Source organism: Castanea sativa, chromosome 2, assembly GCF_040712315.1.
Source record: "Castanea sativa cultivar Marrone di Chiusa Pesio chromosome 2, ASM4071231v1".
In the NCBI taxonomy this organism is placed as follows: domain Eukaryota; kingdom Viridiplantae; phylum Streptophyta; class Magnoliopsida; order Fagales; family Fagaceae; genus Castanea; species Castanea sativa.
Window position 1 is genome coordinate 8,668,236 of NC_134014.1, and position 18,470 is coordinate 8,686,705.

The following is an 18,470-nucleotide window of genomic DNA, read 5'->3' on the forward strand; positions in this document are numbered from 1 at the left end:
TTTTGTATAAGAAAAATAAAGTATCTTTAATCTTACATAAGCCCTTTAGCATTTTCCTTTTACTCTTTAAACTTGATAAAAAGAAAATGAGATGGGCAAATTAAATGCTACTCTTTCTTCTTCTTCTTCTTTTTTTTGAGTAATTAAATGCTGCTAAATGTTAGAGTAAGGTCTAATCGTACATTATTATCAAAAGGTCATTAAAGAGACTTTTTCAAGATGGCCATGTTGTTGTTCACACTTGACAACCTTTATTTCTTTGTTACACAATGTGTGCATCTGGCCCCTCCAAATGGAATGTCTGCTCAAATAACTAGAAAACCTCTCCCAAGACCCACATACTAGGTAATCAAAAAGTCTTTTCTAATACATGGTTATCTTTCTTTCTTTCCTTTTTTGATTTTTTTCCCCTTCTTATTGATACTGTATGAATAGCAGTTAAAGCCTAGTAATGATGTGATAGAAATATAGGAAGTAGCAATCAAATATATGTACTAGATAAAGATAAAGATGCACATCAAACCAAGAGCCAATCTGGATTATACTAATGTGCAATTAAGTACAGGCCAGCATATGGTATTTAAGATGTTATTGCAGGTTTAATTGTCATTATATACTCACAAGTGTGCTACATAAGCTGGAATGCTGTACAGACCAAAAGAAAGAATATATACAAAGAGGAAGGAAAAAATGAAGAATGTTGCAGATCAGTCTGAGAGTTCTGGGGAGAAGGGAAAGCAGTAAAAACTTTTCTGATTCTGTCACTAAGCAGTGGGACTCTTCAGTAATAACACAGTATATATAAAGGTAAGTGCTACTCTTTTTTTTTTCTTTTTCTTTTTTTTTTTCTTTTTTTTGTGGAAGACAAACAAAAATTTATTGAAGGAAAGGGAAAGATTTAAGGTTTCAAACTGGAAAGTTAATAGCCTACTTGTATATATATTTGTAGCGGATTATGATTGGATTGGATCATTGGATTGATAATTTACAAGACCAGTGAATAGTGCCTGTAGTGTAGTGGAATGCTAAAAGATATTCCATATTGTCATATTCTAGCATTCTAATAGAAAAAGAAGGGTTCCTCAAAAAAAAATAGAAAAAGAAGGAGAAATAACAACAATAATATCTGTCAAAAAAAAACAACAATAATAGAGTTGTGTAGCCTAGAGATTTGCGGCAGGATTGCAGAAAAACAAAATTCTTCTTCCTGTCTTGATGCAATATTCTATCTCATGTATCATCCCTCTCACAACATGTAAACCCCCAAGAGTGCGGAGTGAAACCCACAAGCTGTGAGCGGAAATATGCATATATCATTACTTTGGATACCTTCATAGTGTATTGGCGTGTACAAACCCTTTTTGACATTTTCTTTTGTTAAACCCCATGAAACGGCACATTTTTCTTGTTCTTCTTTTTCTATGGTCCGAAAAGGACTTATAATTCATGTGAAGGAAAGTTATTTACAATGACTTGTTGACAAATTTTGGAAGCAAATAATTTCAATAGCTGGTTTTATATATGCCATAAGAAGCGGGATTCATCATGCAGATTTTCAACACAATTTCGTTATCAAGACTTTTACATAGCAATTATCGTAAGCTAATGTAGCCTCACGCTAGGCTGATGTAACAGGAAACTATTTAGGAGTAAGAAGACTAAGAATGAAGTCCAAAAATCTTATGCTGAAGAACATGGTTTTGGTCTGAATACAAAGGTCAAAAGTAAGTTGGAAATCTACCCCAACTTAACTCTGTCCCAAAAAAAAAAAAAAAAAAACACTTTAATGGTCCCCCCATACACAGAATCTAATTATTATGCCATGCATACATACATACATATATACTAGATGGATGCCACTGTTCTGATTGAGACGTTTTAACTTTTTAACTCTTCATATAAACCAATGTACCTAGCAAGTAGCAATACTTGAGGTGTGGGAAACCATAAATTTGTTAGTTTTTGTAGCTGTTGCACAGTAAGTTCCTCCAGTGAAGAAAACCAAAAAGCTCATACCATGAAAGAGAACAATGGAGTTCAGAAAGCAATCTCTCTGTTTAGTCATGCCAAGCACAAGCAATCCCACTTGTTGCCACAGTCTCAGACAACAGATCCAAACAACAATCCTGTTTGAGAAATCTACCTTTCCCTACAGAATCTCTCTCTCTATCTCTATCTCCTTCCCACTTGAGAAATGAGAATCTCATTTTCCACCAATCCTCTTCTTCTTTAAAGTCCAAACCAAAACATGTACAACAAACTCAAGTAAACAAACAAAATAAAATAAATGAGAAAGACAGAGAAAGAGTGCCTTTTACAGCTCAAAAACCATCCCCACCTCTTTTTTCACAGCTCAACTAGTTTCATAAAATGCAAATATATACAAAACCAGGAAAAAAAGAGAGAAAATATCAGATTCCCATTCTACCAAAAGAGATTACATTCGTTTATAAGCAATAAAAACCAAGAACATGTAGCCATGGAAACTAAGCACCAGTTGAACTTGTGTTAATGTGTTGTTGGCTCAGCTCAGCTGTCAATGACCCCATCTGACGCAGAGTCCCATCTCTCTATACTATATAATATGAGCCTCTTCCCTTCTTTCCAGATCAGATGACAAAAAAGAGGCAAAAAGGAAGATAGAGTGAATACAGGGAAGAGACTTGAAATTGATAGGCTGATAACAACCTTTTCTTTTGATCCCCATCAATAATTATGTCTTCCAGTGCCTGTCCAATCAAAGTCGCCTTTATCCCTGTCCACACTCACATAGTAAAAACAAAATAAAAATTACAGTTGGTGACAACAGCTCACATGGGCATTGGTTTTTTTTTTTTTTTTCAGTGTAGAGATACCACATGGGCATTGATTCGAGTCTAGGAATCAACTTAAAATAATAATAATAAAAAAATAAACATTAGTAGGTAAGTCTAGCTACCAATTAACTTTTCAAGTAGAAAGTGAGTTTTGTGTACTGGTACGGTCTTTTTTTAGCGTAGAAATGCTGGACAGCTTAAGAATCTCTTTGAATGTCTTAGAGAGAGATACATTAATGTAAGCAGAGGGACAGAAGTTCTTGCTGTGCATCAAATGCTCTCTGTATGTACGAAATTTTGAAAGTGAATCATTAAGAAGTTTTTCTATCAGGAAGCAATGCCATAAATAAACCAGCATGAAGTGTATCAGAAGCGAAGGATAGGATAATAACTTCTATTTTGATGTTTTCTACTAGTTCCAAAAACCACTCAAATCCATCCCCCCAAAAGCAAATAGAAGGAAGGGCCTGTTTTGCAAGGACAGCATGGGTTTCTCAAGTGTCATTTTTTATGAGATGCTGAATAATGGACAGCGAAGTGGGGTACTATGAGCAGCAAATGAGTTGTCTTCTGATCCCTACCTTATATTTTAGCAGCATTGATCCTTACCAATTAACTATTTCCCAGGTCGACACTTAAGATCGGCCAGTTAGCATATATGAGCATTTGTCGGTACTAAAAGACACCTGAAAGTGCTCAAATGCCATTGTAAACAAGAGGAAGGTATCTGGAATTTCCATTACTGGTATCAAAGCTCTAATCTTAGATTCTTTCTATAGAGTTGCCACATATATGGGTTTCAAATCAAGCTTTGGTCTTTCTTTCCTTCTTTCTTTTTTTGTTGGACGAGTATAATAATTAATAAATTTCAGCTTGTTCACATATTGATTACAGCCCTGCATCACAGTTTCAATGTTCAAGTTTTTTTGTGAGAGACACAAAGGCCTTTCGACATGTCAAAGTCAAATGCAGCTATAGTTGGAGGTGCTGTAGGGATGCTTGCATTTTCGGCAATAGTCATTGTGCTTGTATGGTTCTGCAAGACACACTGTAAAAACCTTTCAAACAAGAATTCAGAAACAGGTTCTTCGGATCCATCTGCACTAGGTAAGATTTCATAGGCACTAACAATGGTGAGTTTCAAATAGCTATTTTCATGGCACATTGTATTGTGTTGGTTGCATCCACTGATGCCCTCTCAAATCACAGTGGAGTGGAATAGGGAAGGGGGATCAAGTTCAGCAGCAGCTCCATCTGGACCACACGGAGGCAAGTTCACAATGATGGAATTAGAGCTAGCCACCAAGCAATTCAGTGAGAGCAATCTCATCGGTTTTGGAAGTTTTGGTCCTGTTTATAAAGGTTTGCTCCGTGATGGGACTCTTGTAGCTATCAAAAGGCGTCCAGGTTCTCCTCAACAAGATTTTGTTGCAGAGGTATTACTAAGTTCCAATCTTTCATTGATGTCCGTGTTGCATTCTGCAGTATAATGTATAAGTTCTTCTGTCTCCCCAGCCCCCTTTGTTCCAAAATCCACTTTAGAACTATTAAAGTACCGATTGTTCCAAAAGTTTAAACTATTAAGAAATAGTGAATTTAATAGCTTAACCATAATTCTAACACTCCCCTCACATATGGACCTAAACTTCCTCTTAATAAGTGTGGGCCCAACATGAGAATTTTTAACATTTTAAATAGGAGGAAGAGCAAAGACAGTGAAACAATCGATAATTTAATCAAAGCAGGGGATTCTAAGTTTGATCCATATCTCCTCCACTTTATCTTCCATTTAAAATCTCACACACTGGGTCTCACCTATTATAAGGGAGTTTGAGCCCACATATGACGAGTGTTAGAATAATTGTGGTTAAATGATTAAGGGGTCGTTTGGTAATGTTGTTCTAGTAATGTTATTTGTATTTTTTTAAAATACGTGTGAGTGAAAAAGTGTATGAAAATATGTGTAATGTTGTTTAAAAACTGAAAAACATGTTGTTAAACTATTATACCAAACAAGACCTAAATTCACCATCTCCTAATAATTTAAGCTTTTCGGAAAATCAGTAATTTAACAAGAACCCGTTAAACCAACAATATTAACTGAATGTACAATCTGTTACATACTTACATGTAGATATTTTGTCAAGCGGATGAACTTTCAAGACTTTTCTTTGCTCACTTTAACAAAAAGGAATATTGTATGACTATAATGAAGATGATTAGGACAATTATAGCTTGTCTTGTATATGTCAAAATGGCATTGAATAACATCTCTATCAAATTTGAATATAAAGTAACAGTTTATGTGGCAAGCAGGTCAGTTATTTGTCAGAGATTCGGCATCGCAATTTAGTTACTCTTCTTGGTTACTGCCTGGAAAGTGGATCTCAAATGCTAGTTTTTGAATATGTAACAAATGGAAGCATGTGCAATCACTTATATGGTATGACTTATTTAGTGTAACTGATTTGGAATGATCATGCATGGGATACATATCTTATATTATATTGATCATCTGGCAGATACTGGAATAGATTCATCAACTAAAATAGAGTTCAAGCAAAGGATATCCATAGCTTTAGGGGCTGCTAAAGGTAGTTCTAATGGTATTTAATGAAGGTGTTCCAGACCTAATCAGAATTGACAGATAGTTGAATTAAGAACTGGTTTTTTAACTAATGCAGGTTTGTGCCACTTACATGGCCTAAGACCTCCCTTGGTGCACAATAACTTCAAAACAGCAAATGTCTTGGTTGATTCGAACTACATTGCTAAGGTTTCAGATGCAGGGGTGTCAAAACTACTTGAAATGATTGAAGAAGCAGGTCCATCTCACATGTCCAGTGCCAATGTTTTCCGAGATCCAGAGTAAATCAATTTCTTTTGATTGCATTTCATTTTGGTGTTGATTTATTTATTTTTTGATGAAATGGAGTTGAATTAATGTATATAGTATAGTATTCATCACGTGTGCCAATATTTAGGGTAGGAGTATCAAGGACCATCTCTGAAATGAGTGACGTGTACAGCTTTGGGGTATTTCTTTTGGAGCTTGTGACTGGACAAGAGGCTTTGCATGTTGACTCCTTGGGATCTAATGAAAGTTTTTTCCAATGGGTATGTAACATTACTCTCTTGAAAGTTCATCCTGTTAGAACTATCCAAAAAGTTACGATTTGAGTTAGATTTGAACCATTAGTACATGGATTTTATTGCATTTTTTATTTTCATTTTAACTTGTGAAGGTGGAATCACGATTGAGTTTAAATGATTTTGTGGACCGTCGACTAGCTGGAGGCTTCACCACTGAGGGAATGAGAGATTTGATCAGGCTGACACTAAATTGCATGAGTTTTCCAGGAAAAAGGAGACCAAAAATGGAAATGATTGTGCACGAGCTGGAAAGGATACAAGAGAAAGAAATGGCAATGACCACAGTCATGGGTGAGGGTACTTCAACAATTACTTTAGGGAGTGATCTATTTACATCATAATGATGAGAGGAAAAAAGTTTGTTGGTGTTTCTTATGTTTGAGCTAAGCTTAAGCTAATAATACCACAAACAAACAACAAGCTGTTTATAAATTATTCTGGGAGGCACAAAGTTAGTTTAAACTGCTGCAATTAAAATGATAAGTGTAAGTATGATTTATGAAGTTAATTGAATGCAAAATATTAGTCTTTCATTTAGAAGGTTATCTTTGATTATGTTATAATTCTCAGACCTGCTTTACCAATGATATAATACGCATTGCATTTCTGTGCAATTTCTCTATAAAAAAATGAAGCATATATTAAAGAGGCAAAAATGTCACCAATTCACAAGAGCACCTTTTCTATTGAAAGATCATCATTGATTATCAATACAAAAAGAATTATATAAGAAGATTGTTTCACCATTTTAGGACCCAAAAGAGATCAAGCAGACAATCCAAGACACCCAAAATGCCTAAATATCACATATAGCAATGAGAAAAGCTTGCATAATCTACAGAAAACTGTCATATCCAGAAACTCAGGAAAGGAAGGAAAAACCATATTTACTCCATATGTGTATCAAATTCAAAAGTATTCATGAGATATCTTCCAGTTTCTAGCTTAACATTCTTTGCTAAGTCTTAATTGGTCTGTGATGTGTCAATCATGACCTTGCCTTAAGAATTTCTTGAAAAGCATGTGTGTTCTATGGTTCCATAAGGTCCTGGCAGCTATACATCTAGTACAGTCTCGGATAAGTGCTCTAGCTGCCTCCAGAAAAAAGCAACAAGCCAACAGAGATACGATACATAGACTAAAAGACAACAATGTGCAGTCAATTAAGAAAGAAACTAATTAACATACAAGCACACACAGGAAAAAAAGATTGAAAGCCAGCTTCACTATTTAAAATAATAAAATTGCAGTTTTTTGTGGTATCTAAAAGTACCATATGTATATATGTCCTATTTCAGTTGAATCACAAATTACATGAGTGCGACTCTTTATCGGATTCAACAGAGCACATGCTTATTGTAGATGGGTAATTCGCCATAATTTTTTACATAATTAAAATTATCTCATACCCTATAACTCAGGACATCCCCACCTCAAGCTCATTGTGCGAAAACATAGGATGACCCCAAAAAGGATGGTAATTTCCTTCAGTGTCAAAGGTAAGCCAAACTACCTACAACATTACAGAGTTTGAGAATACAATAGATGATGCATACTATACATAGCCATTCCTCTCTCATTATCCCGAAAATAATGACATTGAAGTACATGAATAGAAACAGAAACTGTAAAGAAGGTGATTGTGACAAACGTCTTAACCCCAGCATTCTGGGACAAGCTCAGGAAACATGTATGCAAATCTACTATTGATGATGGTGTTGGAATGACACAACGTGTGACAATTATGAACTTGATGGGCTACTTAATTATCAGATACCACTTGTGCAGAAAAGCTTACAAGAAATGTACGTTTTAAGAAAAACTAAGAAGGGGGTCATTGTGATAAGACAAAATTATTCTCGAAAGGGTTGCAGCAAATCATTGTTTAAAAAGAAAAAGGGGAGGAGTGTAGAAATTAATGACTTGGTTTCTAAACATTGTACTGCAGCCACCATGTCTCATGCTTAATTATGAGAAACCCAATTGTGGGTAATCATCATGATATGAAGTGAACATCATTGTATCAACCATCGTCAATGCTAGACTTTTACTCCCCCCCCCCCCCAAAACAAAAAATAAAAATCATCTGTTCCACTGAGACTTCTATTTTATACTTCACCAACTACAACAAGTCATGTGTATCGTTTTTTTTACCCCCTTTTATACTTTGGTTACTTTATAAGGGAAAAAATGAGACATGTGATAGGTTGCGATTGATGGAGCATAGAGTGAAAAACCCACATTGGGACAGAAAATTTTTATTCCCCCATTTTGATTGATAAGTTTCACATGCACCCAATGGTCCACCAATTATGCTAAATTTCCAGTCTTTCCCTTCCTCATTTCAATGTCTCCAACAACTAACTGTGATATTTCTGCCAACTTTAATGCCTTTGCCACAAAATCAATAGTACTTCTCTATGTGTATCTTAGTAAGTGAACTCATGTCATATGACAGAATTAAATTATGACTGTTCCAAAATGATATCATATGGGACCAAATATAAGACGTGCTACCCAGCTGCTTTTAACCACAAGATTCCCTAGGGGTCCCTCTTTTTCCAACTAAGATCCAAAATGATACGGGTTAAAGGTCCACTAAGATTTTAGATTACCCTACAAAAATATGTTTTCTTCAAAAATCATTTCAAACAATGGTAATTTATAATTGAGCAGCTTTGGGATCACAAACTACCCCATAACTTTTTGCCACGACTCTGATGTTGTAAATTGTGAATGATTTGCCTATCACTAACACATTAATTCAGCATTTTTTCTTCACAACTCATTATTTGCCGCAGCACAGTTGTGGCAAAGAATTGCGTAATAGCTTGTGTTACTAGTTTTTTCTTTTCTTTATAATTTCTAAACAATCCATTTCCACAAAGACCATAGAGATGTTAACAAGAGAGAAAAATAGTAGTGCAACAGAGATCAACAGATAGTTATGCATATGCTTTCTAATTCATAACAAGAAAGAATATTAAAGTTACATTTGGTATTGGCTTAAAAAGCCAGTTTTTTTATTATTTAGCTTATATTTGCTCCTATTTTTTAGTCTCATTGCACTTTTTAGTGCTATTCATTAGTCTTACTGGATTATTTCAGTTGTTTTTTAGTTTTATCTACAGTACTTTCAGCAAAAAATTTTCAGTTTCAACTAAATAAGTTGTTTCTAAACGTGTACTTTTTAGTACTATTCAATTATTCATGAATTCACTATTTCAACTACTTCTTAGTTTTTTCTGCCGTAATTTCAGCTCATTTGCTTTTACATTTACACGTGCTGGGCTAAACAGTGAAAGCATCTTCTTAAAATAAATAAATAAATAACAAGAATGAAGCTATCAACTATTAAATTCACCATGTGAGTATTTCAGCAACTTCTTATATTTATGAATTCATTATTTCAACTACTTTTTAGTTTTTTCTGCCGTAATTTTAGCTCATTTGCTTTTACATTTATACTTGCTGAGCTAAACAGTGAAAGCATCTTCTTAAAATAAATAAATAAATAACAGGAATGAAGCTATCACCTATTAAATTCACCATGTCAGGAACAAAAAAAAGACATAAAAAGGAGTTCAACTTAAGTGCAGCTTGTTAAGGTTTTGAGTGTTATACCTGAAGAAACATTTACAGTGCGTGAAAGAGATGCAAAGCCTAGTACAGCAGTGTCGCACATTTGCACATGGGCACCTTATTATAACGGAAGATCTCAAAAGACAAAACATAGTACTGAGGAAAGAAAATCCCACCGAAGATTTCACTTGTACGACCTGTCGGTTTGTTTCCTACGTTTTGTTTCTGTGCTGGCACCACGTATCGTGGTTTCCCATTTATAAACTTTATCCTTCCCAATTATTATTTTATTTTTAATTTCCTATAATAAAAAAATTAATGGAAAAAATGCCTATACAGTGTTAAAAAAAAAAAAAGTTAGAGCAGTCATCATTGTATATTAGCAAAACAGCTATTTTACCATCAAATAATCAAAATCATGCGTAATTAGAAAGTTAAAATTAAATTTTTTTGCAACTTAGCTACTATCGTAGGTTGTTAAAAAATATATACAATATTTTATTAACATTCTCATTCTTCCTTCAATTAAAATATCCAAATTCTCTCGCTTTTTTTTATGATTTTAGTGAGTTATTTATATTATTTTAAATGAAGTGATAAAAAAATAAAACTTTTGATATTAAGGTTTTTTTTTTTTTTTTTGAGAAGGACCTTTTGATGTTAAGTTTATTATAAAGTGAAGTAATCAAATAGATAAAGAAATTTTTAAGGTGCTAAAAAATTAAATATTTAATCACTACTACTAATGCTCTTAAATATATAATTCTTTGACCTTTATTTTAAATTTGCACCTTATAATATTTTTAAAAAGTCTATATTCTTCCTATAAAAAAAGAGTATATATTCTCATATATATATATATATATATATATATATATATATAATAGGTGAAGTTGAGAGAAACTCAAATTATAATTTCAAATTAGAGTTCCAAATTTGCATGTTCTCTAAATTATTTATTTTTAAAGAGTTTTATTTCTTAATGTTAGAATCAAATGTGGGACCACATCATAAATATTCATCCAAATAAATTATTAAGTGCAAAAATCAAAGAGTCTAAAATAAATTAACCATAAAAAAAGTGCTTCATAATAATAAATGAATAAATAAACATGAAAAATTTACATTTTATACCTAATAATATCCTTACAAAATTTTTTAAAGAGTTAACAAAATATAAAAATGAATATCAATAGTATTTAAATTATATATATATATATATGAATTATATTATGCATCTTATTGTATATTTTTAAGTGTATCTATGCATATGCATAGAGTTACAAGTTAGTCTATATATATATATATATAATAATAAGTATAGCTGAGAGAAAATCCAATTTGATTTCAAATTGGAATTAAATTAGAGTCTAATTTTACGTTATGTGTCCCATCTAATCTAAGTTTTTAAATTTTTGTGCCAAGTGAGTTAATTCAATATAAAAATGAGATTTCAATTAGAGTTTAATTTTGTGACTTGTGTCCCATCTAAACTAAGTTTTTTTAATTTTTATGTCAAAGGAGTTAATTTAATGTAAAAAATAGAAATCCAATATAAGTAAACCATAAAAAAAAAAAAATTTTGAATGATTTTATATTTATGAGCCATTTTTTTGTATAACTAAAAATAATTCAAGTTTATAAGTCATATATATATAGCCAAAGCTAAGAGAAAATCCAATTAAATTCTAAACTAGAGTCTAATTTTGCGCCACGTGCCTCATCTAATTTTTAAATTTGTGTTTCAAGTGAATTATTAGGTGCAAAAATTAAAGAGTTTAAATTCAATTAGATTCTAAATTGAATTTTAATTGGAGTTCAATTTTGTGCATGTGTTCCATCTAATTTTTTAATTTTTGTGGCAAGTAAATTATTGAATGCAAAAATAGAAGAGTCTAGATCTAATTAGATTCTAAATTATATACATGTAATTGTGATTATTTTTAAATGTATCCGTACATATGCACGGGGTTACACACTATTATATAATAATAGGTAAAACTAAAAGAAACTCAAATTAAAATTCCAAATTAGAGTTCCAATTTTACGCCATGTGTCCTAAATTATCTATTCTTAAAGAGTTTCATTTTTTAATTTTAGAATCAAATGTGAGATCACGTTATAAATATTCATCCAAATGAGTTATTAAGTATAAAAATCAAAGAGTCTAGAATAAATGAATCGTAAAAAAAAATGCTTCACAATAATAAATAAATAAACATGGACAATTTACATTTTATACCTAATAATATCATTACAAAATTTTATAAAGAGTTAACAAAATATAAAAATGACTATGAATAGTATTTAAATTATATACATGAATTATACTATATATCTTATTGTATATCTTTAGGTGTATTAATGCATATGCATGGGGTTACAAGCCAGTTTAATAAATTGAAAATCCTGACATAATAAATTAAATTAAATAAATTTATTGAAATGGAAATTAGTTTAATAACACGGTATGAACTCTATATGTCATGTTACTATTTTTAATCCATCACATGACTAGCACTAACTATAAGGATCTTTTTGAAATATGTATGAATTAAAATGAAACATTTTAAATAAAAATAATGAAGGTTTTGAAAAAAAAAAACTGCCAATTAAATATAGTATAATTAAACCAAAGAATTAAATTCAAATCACTTTCTTTTTCTTTTCTTTTTTTTGGCATGAAATGCAAGTTCTATTCAATCAAACAAGGTTTATGAGCTAAATTTTTTTTTTTTTGGTTGGGGTGGGGTCCAAAATAATGGTATTGTAAATCCAAACTTCCAAAAAAACTACCTACCTCGCTGGATAAATAAATGCTAGCCACTTGTACAATCAGGGAAAATGGCTAAATAGCCTTAATTTTTAAACTATGTAGCTAAACAACCCTTTCTTCAAATTATTTAGTAAAATGGCAAGATTTAGGAACAGTACTTAGGTATTATTCTTTAGATTTTTATTTTAAAATTTTATCATGTGGGTTTTTTCTCATGAGACAGAAGTATATTTTTTAATTAAGTAGCCACATAATCAAATCTTAAAAAATGAACCTAAAGAACAGTACTTAAAATACTATACCTAAGTTTTGTCCTTAACAAAATACCACTATTTTAAACAATGATAAGTTTTATGCATATTTTTAAGTGGAACTCAACATTTCTACGCAATTAAAAAAAAAATTAAGTGGCAAAATGTGCATAAGACTTGAGTTCTGCTTGGAACTCGACATCAGAAATGTCAAGTTCCAAAATAGTAGTATTTTACTACATAGTTTGAAAAAAAGGTTGTTTGACAAAATAGTTTAAAAATTAAGGCTGTTTAACCTTTTTGCTTACAATCATAGCTATGGAAAATTGGAAATTAAGCAGAGAATACTCGATCGAAGTTGCACTAGTGTGATATCAGCCAAAAGGCCCAAAAACTTCTCTATGCTTTATTCATAACTCACATACTCATAATATCAAATCAAATGTATAACAAGTGTTTTAGGGGTTTTCTCTCATACAGAACTCTGATTTGGTCATTAGTTCCACAATTTGCTCTATTTTCCATCGATGGTGTGGAGTGTGCAATGATTTCATTCATGGGCGTATGAGGTTTTTGTCTCTCTTGTGGAAGAAAATTATTTGACGTGTGAGGAAAATTAGACAGACGTAGATAGATGACCATTATCCATCACTGTGTTTCAATATTGTCAACTTTCATATTCAATAGGTATGATTTCATTTTTGAAAGGTTTCGATTATGTTGCCCAAAAATAAAGAGGAGTTTATGAAAATTTTCCAGCATATAGTGGTTTTCGTTATTGTTGGAAACTTGGAATATTAGACTCATTTGGGTCCAATTCCAATTCTTTGTTATAAGTGTTTTGTACTTTCCAAATAATCAATACATTCTTCTCGACTTTGTAACAAGGTAACAAATCTAAGGTTTTAGAAATAGGAATCCTTCTTTCTCTAATCTTCTTTCTTTTCCTAGGGTTGGTTTAGTTGGAGTGAAAAAGTGGGAAGATAAAAAATGAGAAAGAGATAGAAAAGTGTACAGATAGAGGAAATTTTAGTTTCTCTCATTTGTGTTTGGTTAGGGGTGGAAAAGTGAAAAGATGAAAAAAATGATGTCCAATTAAAACAAAAAAAATGAAAAAGTGTTATAAAAAGAAAAGACAATCACCCAAATTTATTAAAAAAATAAAAATCATGCCAAAAAAAAAAGTTTTGAAAAAATTCACATATAGTTAAACCCAAAAAATAGAAAAATAAAGAAAAGAAAATAAGAAGAATAAAACATGTATCATACCTAGGAAAGCTATTAAAAAAAATAAAAAAAAAGGTCAAAAAGCAACACGTAGGTCCCTCTTGAGAAAAAAAAAAACGGAATAAGCAAGTAGCAAATTCATGTAAGAGGAGGGAATAGTTCAGTTATTGACTGCAACTATTCCTCTCCCCTCTATTTTCTTTCCAAATTAGGAAGATAGAATTTTGGTGGACCAATGGAGAAAATACTTGAACCCCACCAATTTTCTATCATCCCCTTCTCTCCAACCAAATACCAATAAAATCAGTTTTTTTTTCTACTTTTCTCTCTCTTATTTTCTATTATTCCTATTTCACCCCAATGAAAGAATAATGAAAATATGTTAGGAAGAAATTCAAGAAAACCCAAGGCCAATTTTTTTCCCCTTACCGTAAAACATGGGCAAGAATAATGGAGATGGGAATGACACTAGGACAATATCAAAAAGGGACCCAAGTAGCTAAAGAATGGGTTGAAGTATTTGCCTATCGAATTACCCAAGTTCAATTCCATCTTTCTCAAACCTTGATGGCTTGATACAAGCAGTTCCCTTCGTTCATTGTGTCGCAACATAGTTGACAATCTGACGCTCCTCTTTGGTGAAATGATGAAATAGTGAGAAGATAAAAAATTAAAATTAAAAAATAAAGTTGTCAACAAAATGAAAAGTTGAATATTATAAAAAAAAAAAAAATTTCCTCATATATATTTGGTAGAGGTGGTAGAAATTTTAAATTAAATATAACTTTTTGTTTGGATTAGAAAAAAAAAAAAAAAAAAGAGGATAAAAAATGTCATTTGTGTAAATTTAATGTTATATTCTTATTTAATACCTAGTTATGTTCGACTTGTTTAAAACCCTACAAATGACTTGATTTTTTAGAATGAATGGGAATATTGGGGTGAAATAGTTTTTGTATATGGTGGCATGTAGAATGTAAAGGAAATTATTATAGCTCTGATTATATTCAAATCGAAAGATAGCAAGAAAATAATAGTAAAAAATAGTTCCACAACTTCGGAAGAAGAAATATATTTTGATGGAATAGCCTTTTCAAGACTAGGAATGGTAATAGGCCAGGTTTGGGCTAGGTTTTTTCATACCCGGACCCGCCTTGAGGGCCAAGACCCTTTACATGGACCCAGCCTATTTAATTAACAGGTTTTTTTATACCCGCCCAGACCTGCTTGTCGGGCCCCGTGGGCCCCATTTAGCCCTGTCAGATTTGGGCCCAATCCGCAGCCCAACCAAAAAAAATTGAATTGAAAGCCTAAAATAGCATAAACAAATATGTATGAAGAAGAAAGATAAAAGAGTAATGGAGGACATCATCACATCAACAATTAGGGGTGTCAATGTTTGACCCAACCCGCGAACACGACATGTACCCAACACTGGTTTTTGCGGGTTAGGGATGTGCCTTAATAGGTTTGGGTCATAAACATGTCGACCCAAAAGTGACACGATAAGAAACGTGTCATAAGCGGGTCAACTTGCATAATCCGCAATAGATACATTTGATACGCCAATTTATTTGTGTCAACCCAAAATGACTCGCTTAACACAACATGTTTAACTCGTATAACAAATAAATATTCATTTTATTTTAGATTTGTCAAATACATTTTATATCCAATATATATTTTAAATCTAAAAAGAAAAGTGAGTAATTATAAAAACTTACAAATGATATAATTGGAAATTGAAACTTTACAAACCTTAGATCTCTAAACCCTAAAAACCCTAAATCTCTAAACCTTCTTATAAATATCTTTTTTTTTTTTTTTAGCCGTACTACTCACTCTACTATCTTATAGTCTCATGCCTAATTCTTAAACTCAAAGTCTCAAACCGGTTATTGCTATCTCTCTTTCTCTCTCTCTATGGATGATAATTGTAATCATAGTCAGGATTAGTCTACTATTTGCTCCAATTCTTTCAATATTAATACTTAGCATTTGGCAAGTTCCAAGAATATTATATTTTTGTTGAACTATATTATTTTTGTTAACCTATGTTGTTTTGAATTTGGGTTGAAGTGTATGCACTTTTTTTAGAGTGTGAAGAACTTGTTTCTAGATGAATGTTATATTTTTGTTGAATTATATTATTTTGAATGTGGGTTAACGAGTTGAAGTGTATGCACTACTTTTGGGATGTAAAAAAAATTATTTCTAGATGGATGTTATATTAAATATTATGCAGGTTAAAATGGGTTGTGTTACATTTGTGTTAACCCAACACGACTCGTTTATTATGTGTGTCAAATGAGTTAGGTTAGGTCAACCCACCTTATTAACAGGTCGGGTTAGGGTTGAAGGATCATAACACGATTATTAAATGGTCGGGTTAGGGTTGAGTAATTTAGTCGAATACCCCTACCTTGACACGACACGAACCCGACACGCTAACCCGAATTGACACCCCTATCAACAATATACTGAAAAGACCCCTCACAACATAAGGGGTCTTTTGAGCCAACACCGAAGCACTCCCCTCGCTATTATAATTTAGATCCATGAAACTAAGAATAGTAGATCAATGATATATATATTTCATGCATTGTGAAGTCTATCCATAAAATCATTCTATAATTTTTGGTTCGAACGAGTCCTTACATTTGGTATAAAATGTATTAGATGAAGTTTTATGTATCTATTGCAAATTTAGATCATAAAATACATTACTGGAGAAGGTACACAACTGGGCATTGGTTTATTTTGTTCTATGGGCTTGACCACGGGTTTGCAAGTTGTAACAGTACTTGCTAATATTCTCATATGAAACAAACAATTGAAACAAAATCTTAGGCTGAATACAATAAAATAAAATAAAAAGATTTTGAAGAGAATAGAACAAAACAGACATGCGATGACAGAGCTTGGGCTGGCGGGTGACGTCCAGCGGTGAGAGTTTGGGCCGGCATTGAGATTGAGAGTAAGTGAGAGTGGGAGAGGAGAGCTAGGTGAATGAGGCTGCTATGAGTGTGAGTTGAAATGAGAGGATTAGAGTTTAGGGTTTATAACTATATATAAGGGGTCTTTAGTAATTTAACATTTAACCGGGTTGGGTCTGGGTTTGGGCCAGCTTTTATCAAAACCTGGATTCGACCCGGACTTGCTTTGGGTTTTTCTTTTTTTAAAACCCAAACCCGACCTTATTCTTTATCAAGCTGGGTACTCATAGGTCAAGTAGAAATTGTCATCCATATTCAAGACACTCGAGGGTAATTACTAACATGAACATAAGGAATGAAACACAAAACAAGATACAACAAGTCAAGGGATATTATTAGATTCAACGACTTTTTTACATTAGACATAAAAGAAACTGAAAGCCATCTTACAAGGGCTTCCTTCCCTCTATATCCGTTCCAAAGGTACAAGAGGCCTATTTATAGGTAATAGGTTACAAAAATATTTTACATTTAGAGGATAAGAAGTCTCTACAACAGATGGTAGGGGCTGGTTCATCCTTGACAAATGTCTAGGAGAGTAGGGGTCCTGAATATGGATTGAAAAATGTCATCTTGAATCAGCGGGCTAAGTTCAGTAGTGATCTTCCTCCATATATGCTGCTGACAAAGAGATAAATGTCTTCTGAGAGGAGAAGAAAAAAACAGCAAGAACTTCCTGCATGGTTGACAACTGTCATAGTAAAGCAATAGGGACATGGTCTCAACAAACATCTGTCAAGGATAGTAGGGGCTGGTGAAAGAAAAGTCTTGTACATTTCTAACACTTAAAAAAAAAAAAGTGTTCAAAAATATCTTTGAGCACGTGATCTTATTTGTCAGAAGACTTCATTACCGTTGGCGGATTCCACAAGACTTTTCTTTCACCAGCCCCTACTATCCTTGGCAGATGTTTGTTGAGACCATGCCCCTATTGCTTTACTATGACAGTTGCCAACCATGCAGGAAGTTCTTGCCGTTCTTATCTTCTCCTCTTAGAAGACATTTATCACTTTGTCAGCAACATACATGGAGGAAGATCACTACTAAACTTGGCCCCCTGATTCAAGATGACATTTGTCAATCCATTTTCAGGACCTCTACTCTCCCGGGCATTTGTCAAGGATGAACTAGCCCCTACCATTTGCTGTAGAGACTTTTTATCCTTTTAATGTAAAATATTTCTGTAACTTATTACCTATAAATAGGCCTCTTGTATCTTTGGAACGGATATAGAGGGAAGAAAGCCCTTGTAAGATGTCTTTCAGTTTCTCTTATGTCCGATGTAAAAAAGCTGTTGAATCTAATAATATCCATTGGCTCGTTGTATCTTGTTCTGTGTTCCATTCCCTATGTTCATGTTATCTTTTATACGTTCTTAACAATATATGTTATTAACCAGTTTCCATAATCTTCTTACACCCTATAAATTAATAAATATATAGATGGCTCGACAATGAAACAAAAAAAAGGTCATTGCGACCTTGACCATTTAAGATCTACATATGTTTGCACTAGAATCAGGCGTAACTTGACCTTTATGAGTAGTGCAACTTTGTATTTGTAAATCCCCATTTTTTTTTCCTAGAGGTCTATTAGTTTCTTGCAATTTTTTTCCCACATGACCTAAGTCCATATAATTTTTAATAGAGAAATTTATAGGAGTGTGGTA

General features: G+C 32.6%; 1 protein-coding gene across 4 annotated transcripts; it reads left to right on the forward strand.

Moving 5' to 3' along the window:
• Nucleotides 1-633: 633 nt before the first annotated feature.
• On the forward strand, nucleotides 634-6,506 carry LOC142623872 (proline-rich receptor-like protein kinase PERK3). Of its 4 annotated transcripts, none has more exons than XM_075797354.1 (8): nucleotides 634-807; nucleotides 3,711-3,923; nucleotides 4,026-4,252; nucleotides 5,133-5,259; nucleotides 5,339-5,410; nucleotides 5,501-5,684; nucleotides 5,801-5,933; nucleotides 6,062-6,506. In XM_075797354.1, exons 2-8 carry the CDS (start codon nucleotides 3,770-3,772, stop codon nucleotides 6,308-6,310), a joined length of 1,146 nt encoding a protein of 381 aa, XP_075653469.1. In that variant the 5' UTR covers nucleotides 634-807; nucleotides 3,711-3,769; the 3' UTR covers nucleotides 6,311-6,506. The 4 variants fall into 4 exon arrangements, with proteins under 4 accessions (XP_075653469.1, XP_075653468.1, XP_075653467.1 ...); XM_075797353.1 differs by lacking the exon at nucleotides 634-807 and adding an exon at nucleotides 2,970-3,561; XM_075797352.1 differs by lacking the exon at nucleotides 634-807 and adding an exon at nucleotides 2,970-3,539 and having other exon boundaries at nucleotides 3,689-3,923.
• Nucleotides 6,507-18,470: the final 11,964 nt, after the last annotated feature.

Excerpts from the sequence above, each read along its gene's own strand:
- LOC142623872 (XM_075797354.1), top strand. The coding sequence starts at position 3,770 with ATGTCAAAGTCAAATGCAGCTATAGTTGGAGGTGCTGTAGGGATGCTT. Across the intron at positions 5,260-5,338 it reads CATGTGCAATCACTTATATG|ATACTGGAATAGATTCATCA; the intron begins GTATGACTTATT and ends ATCATCTGGCAG. Across the intron at positions 5,411-5,500 it reads AGCTTTAGGGGCTGCTAAAG|GTTTGTGCCACTTACATGGC; the intron begins GTAGTTCTAATG and ends TAACTAATGCAG.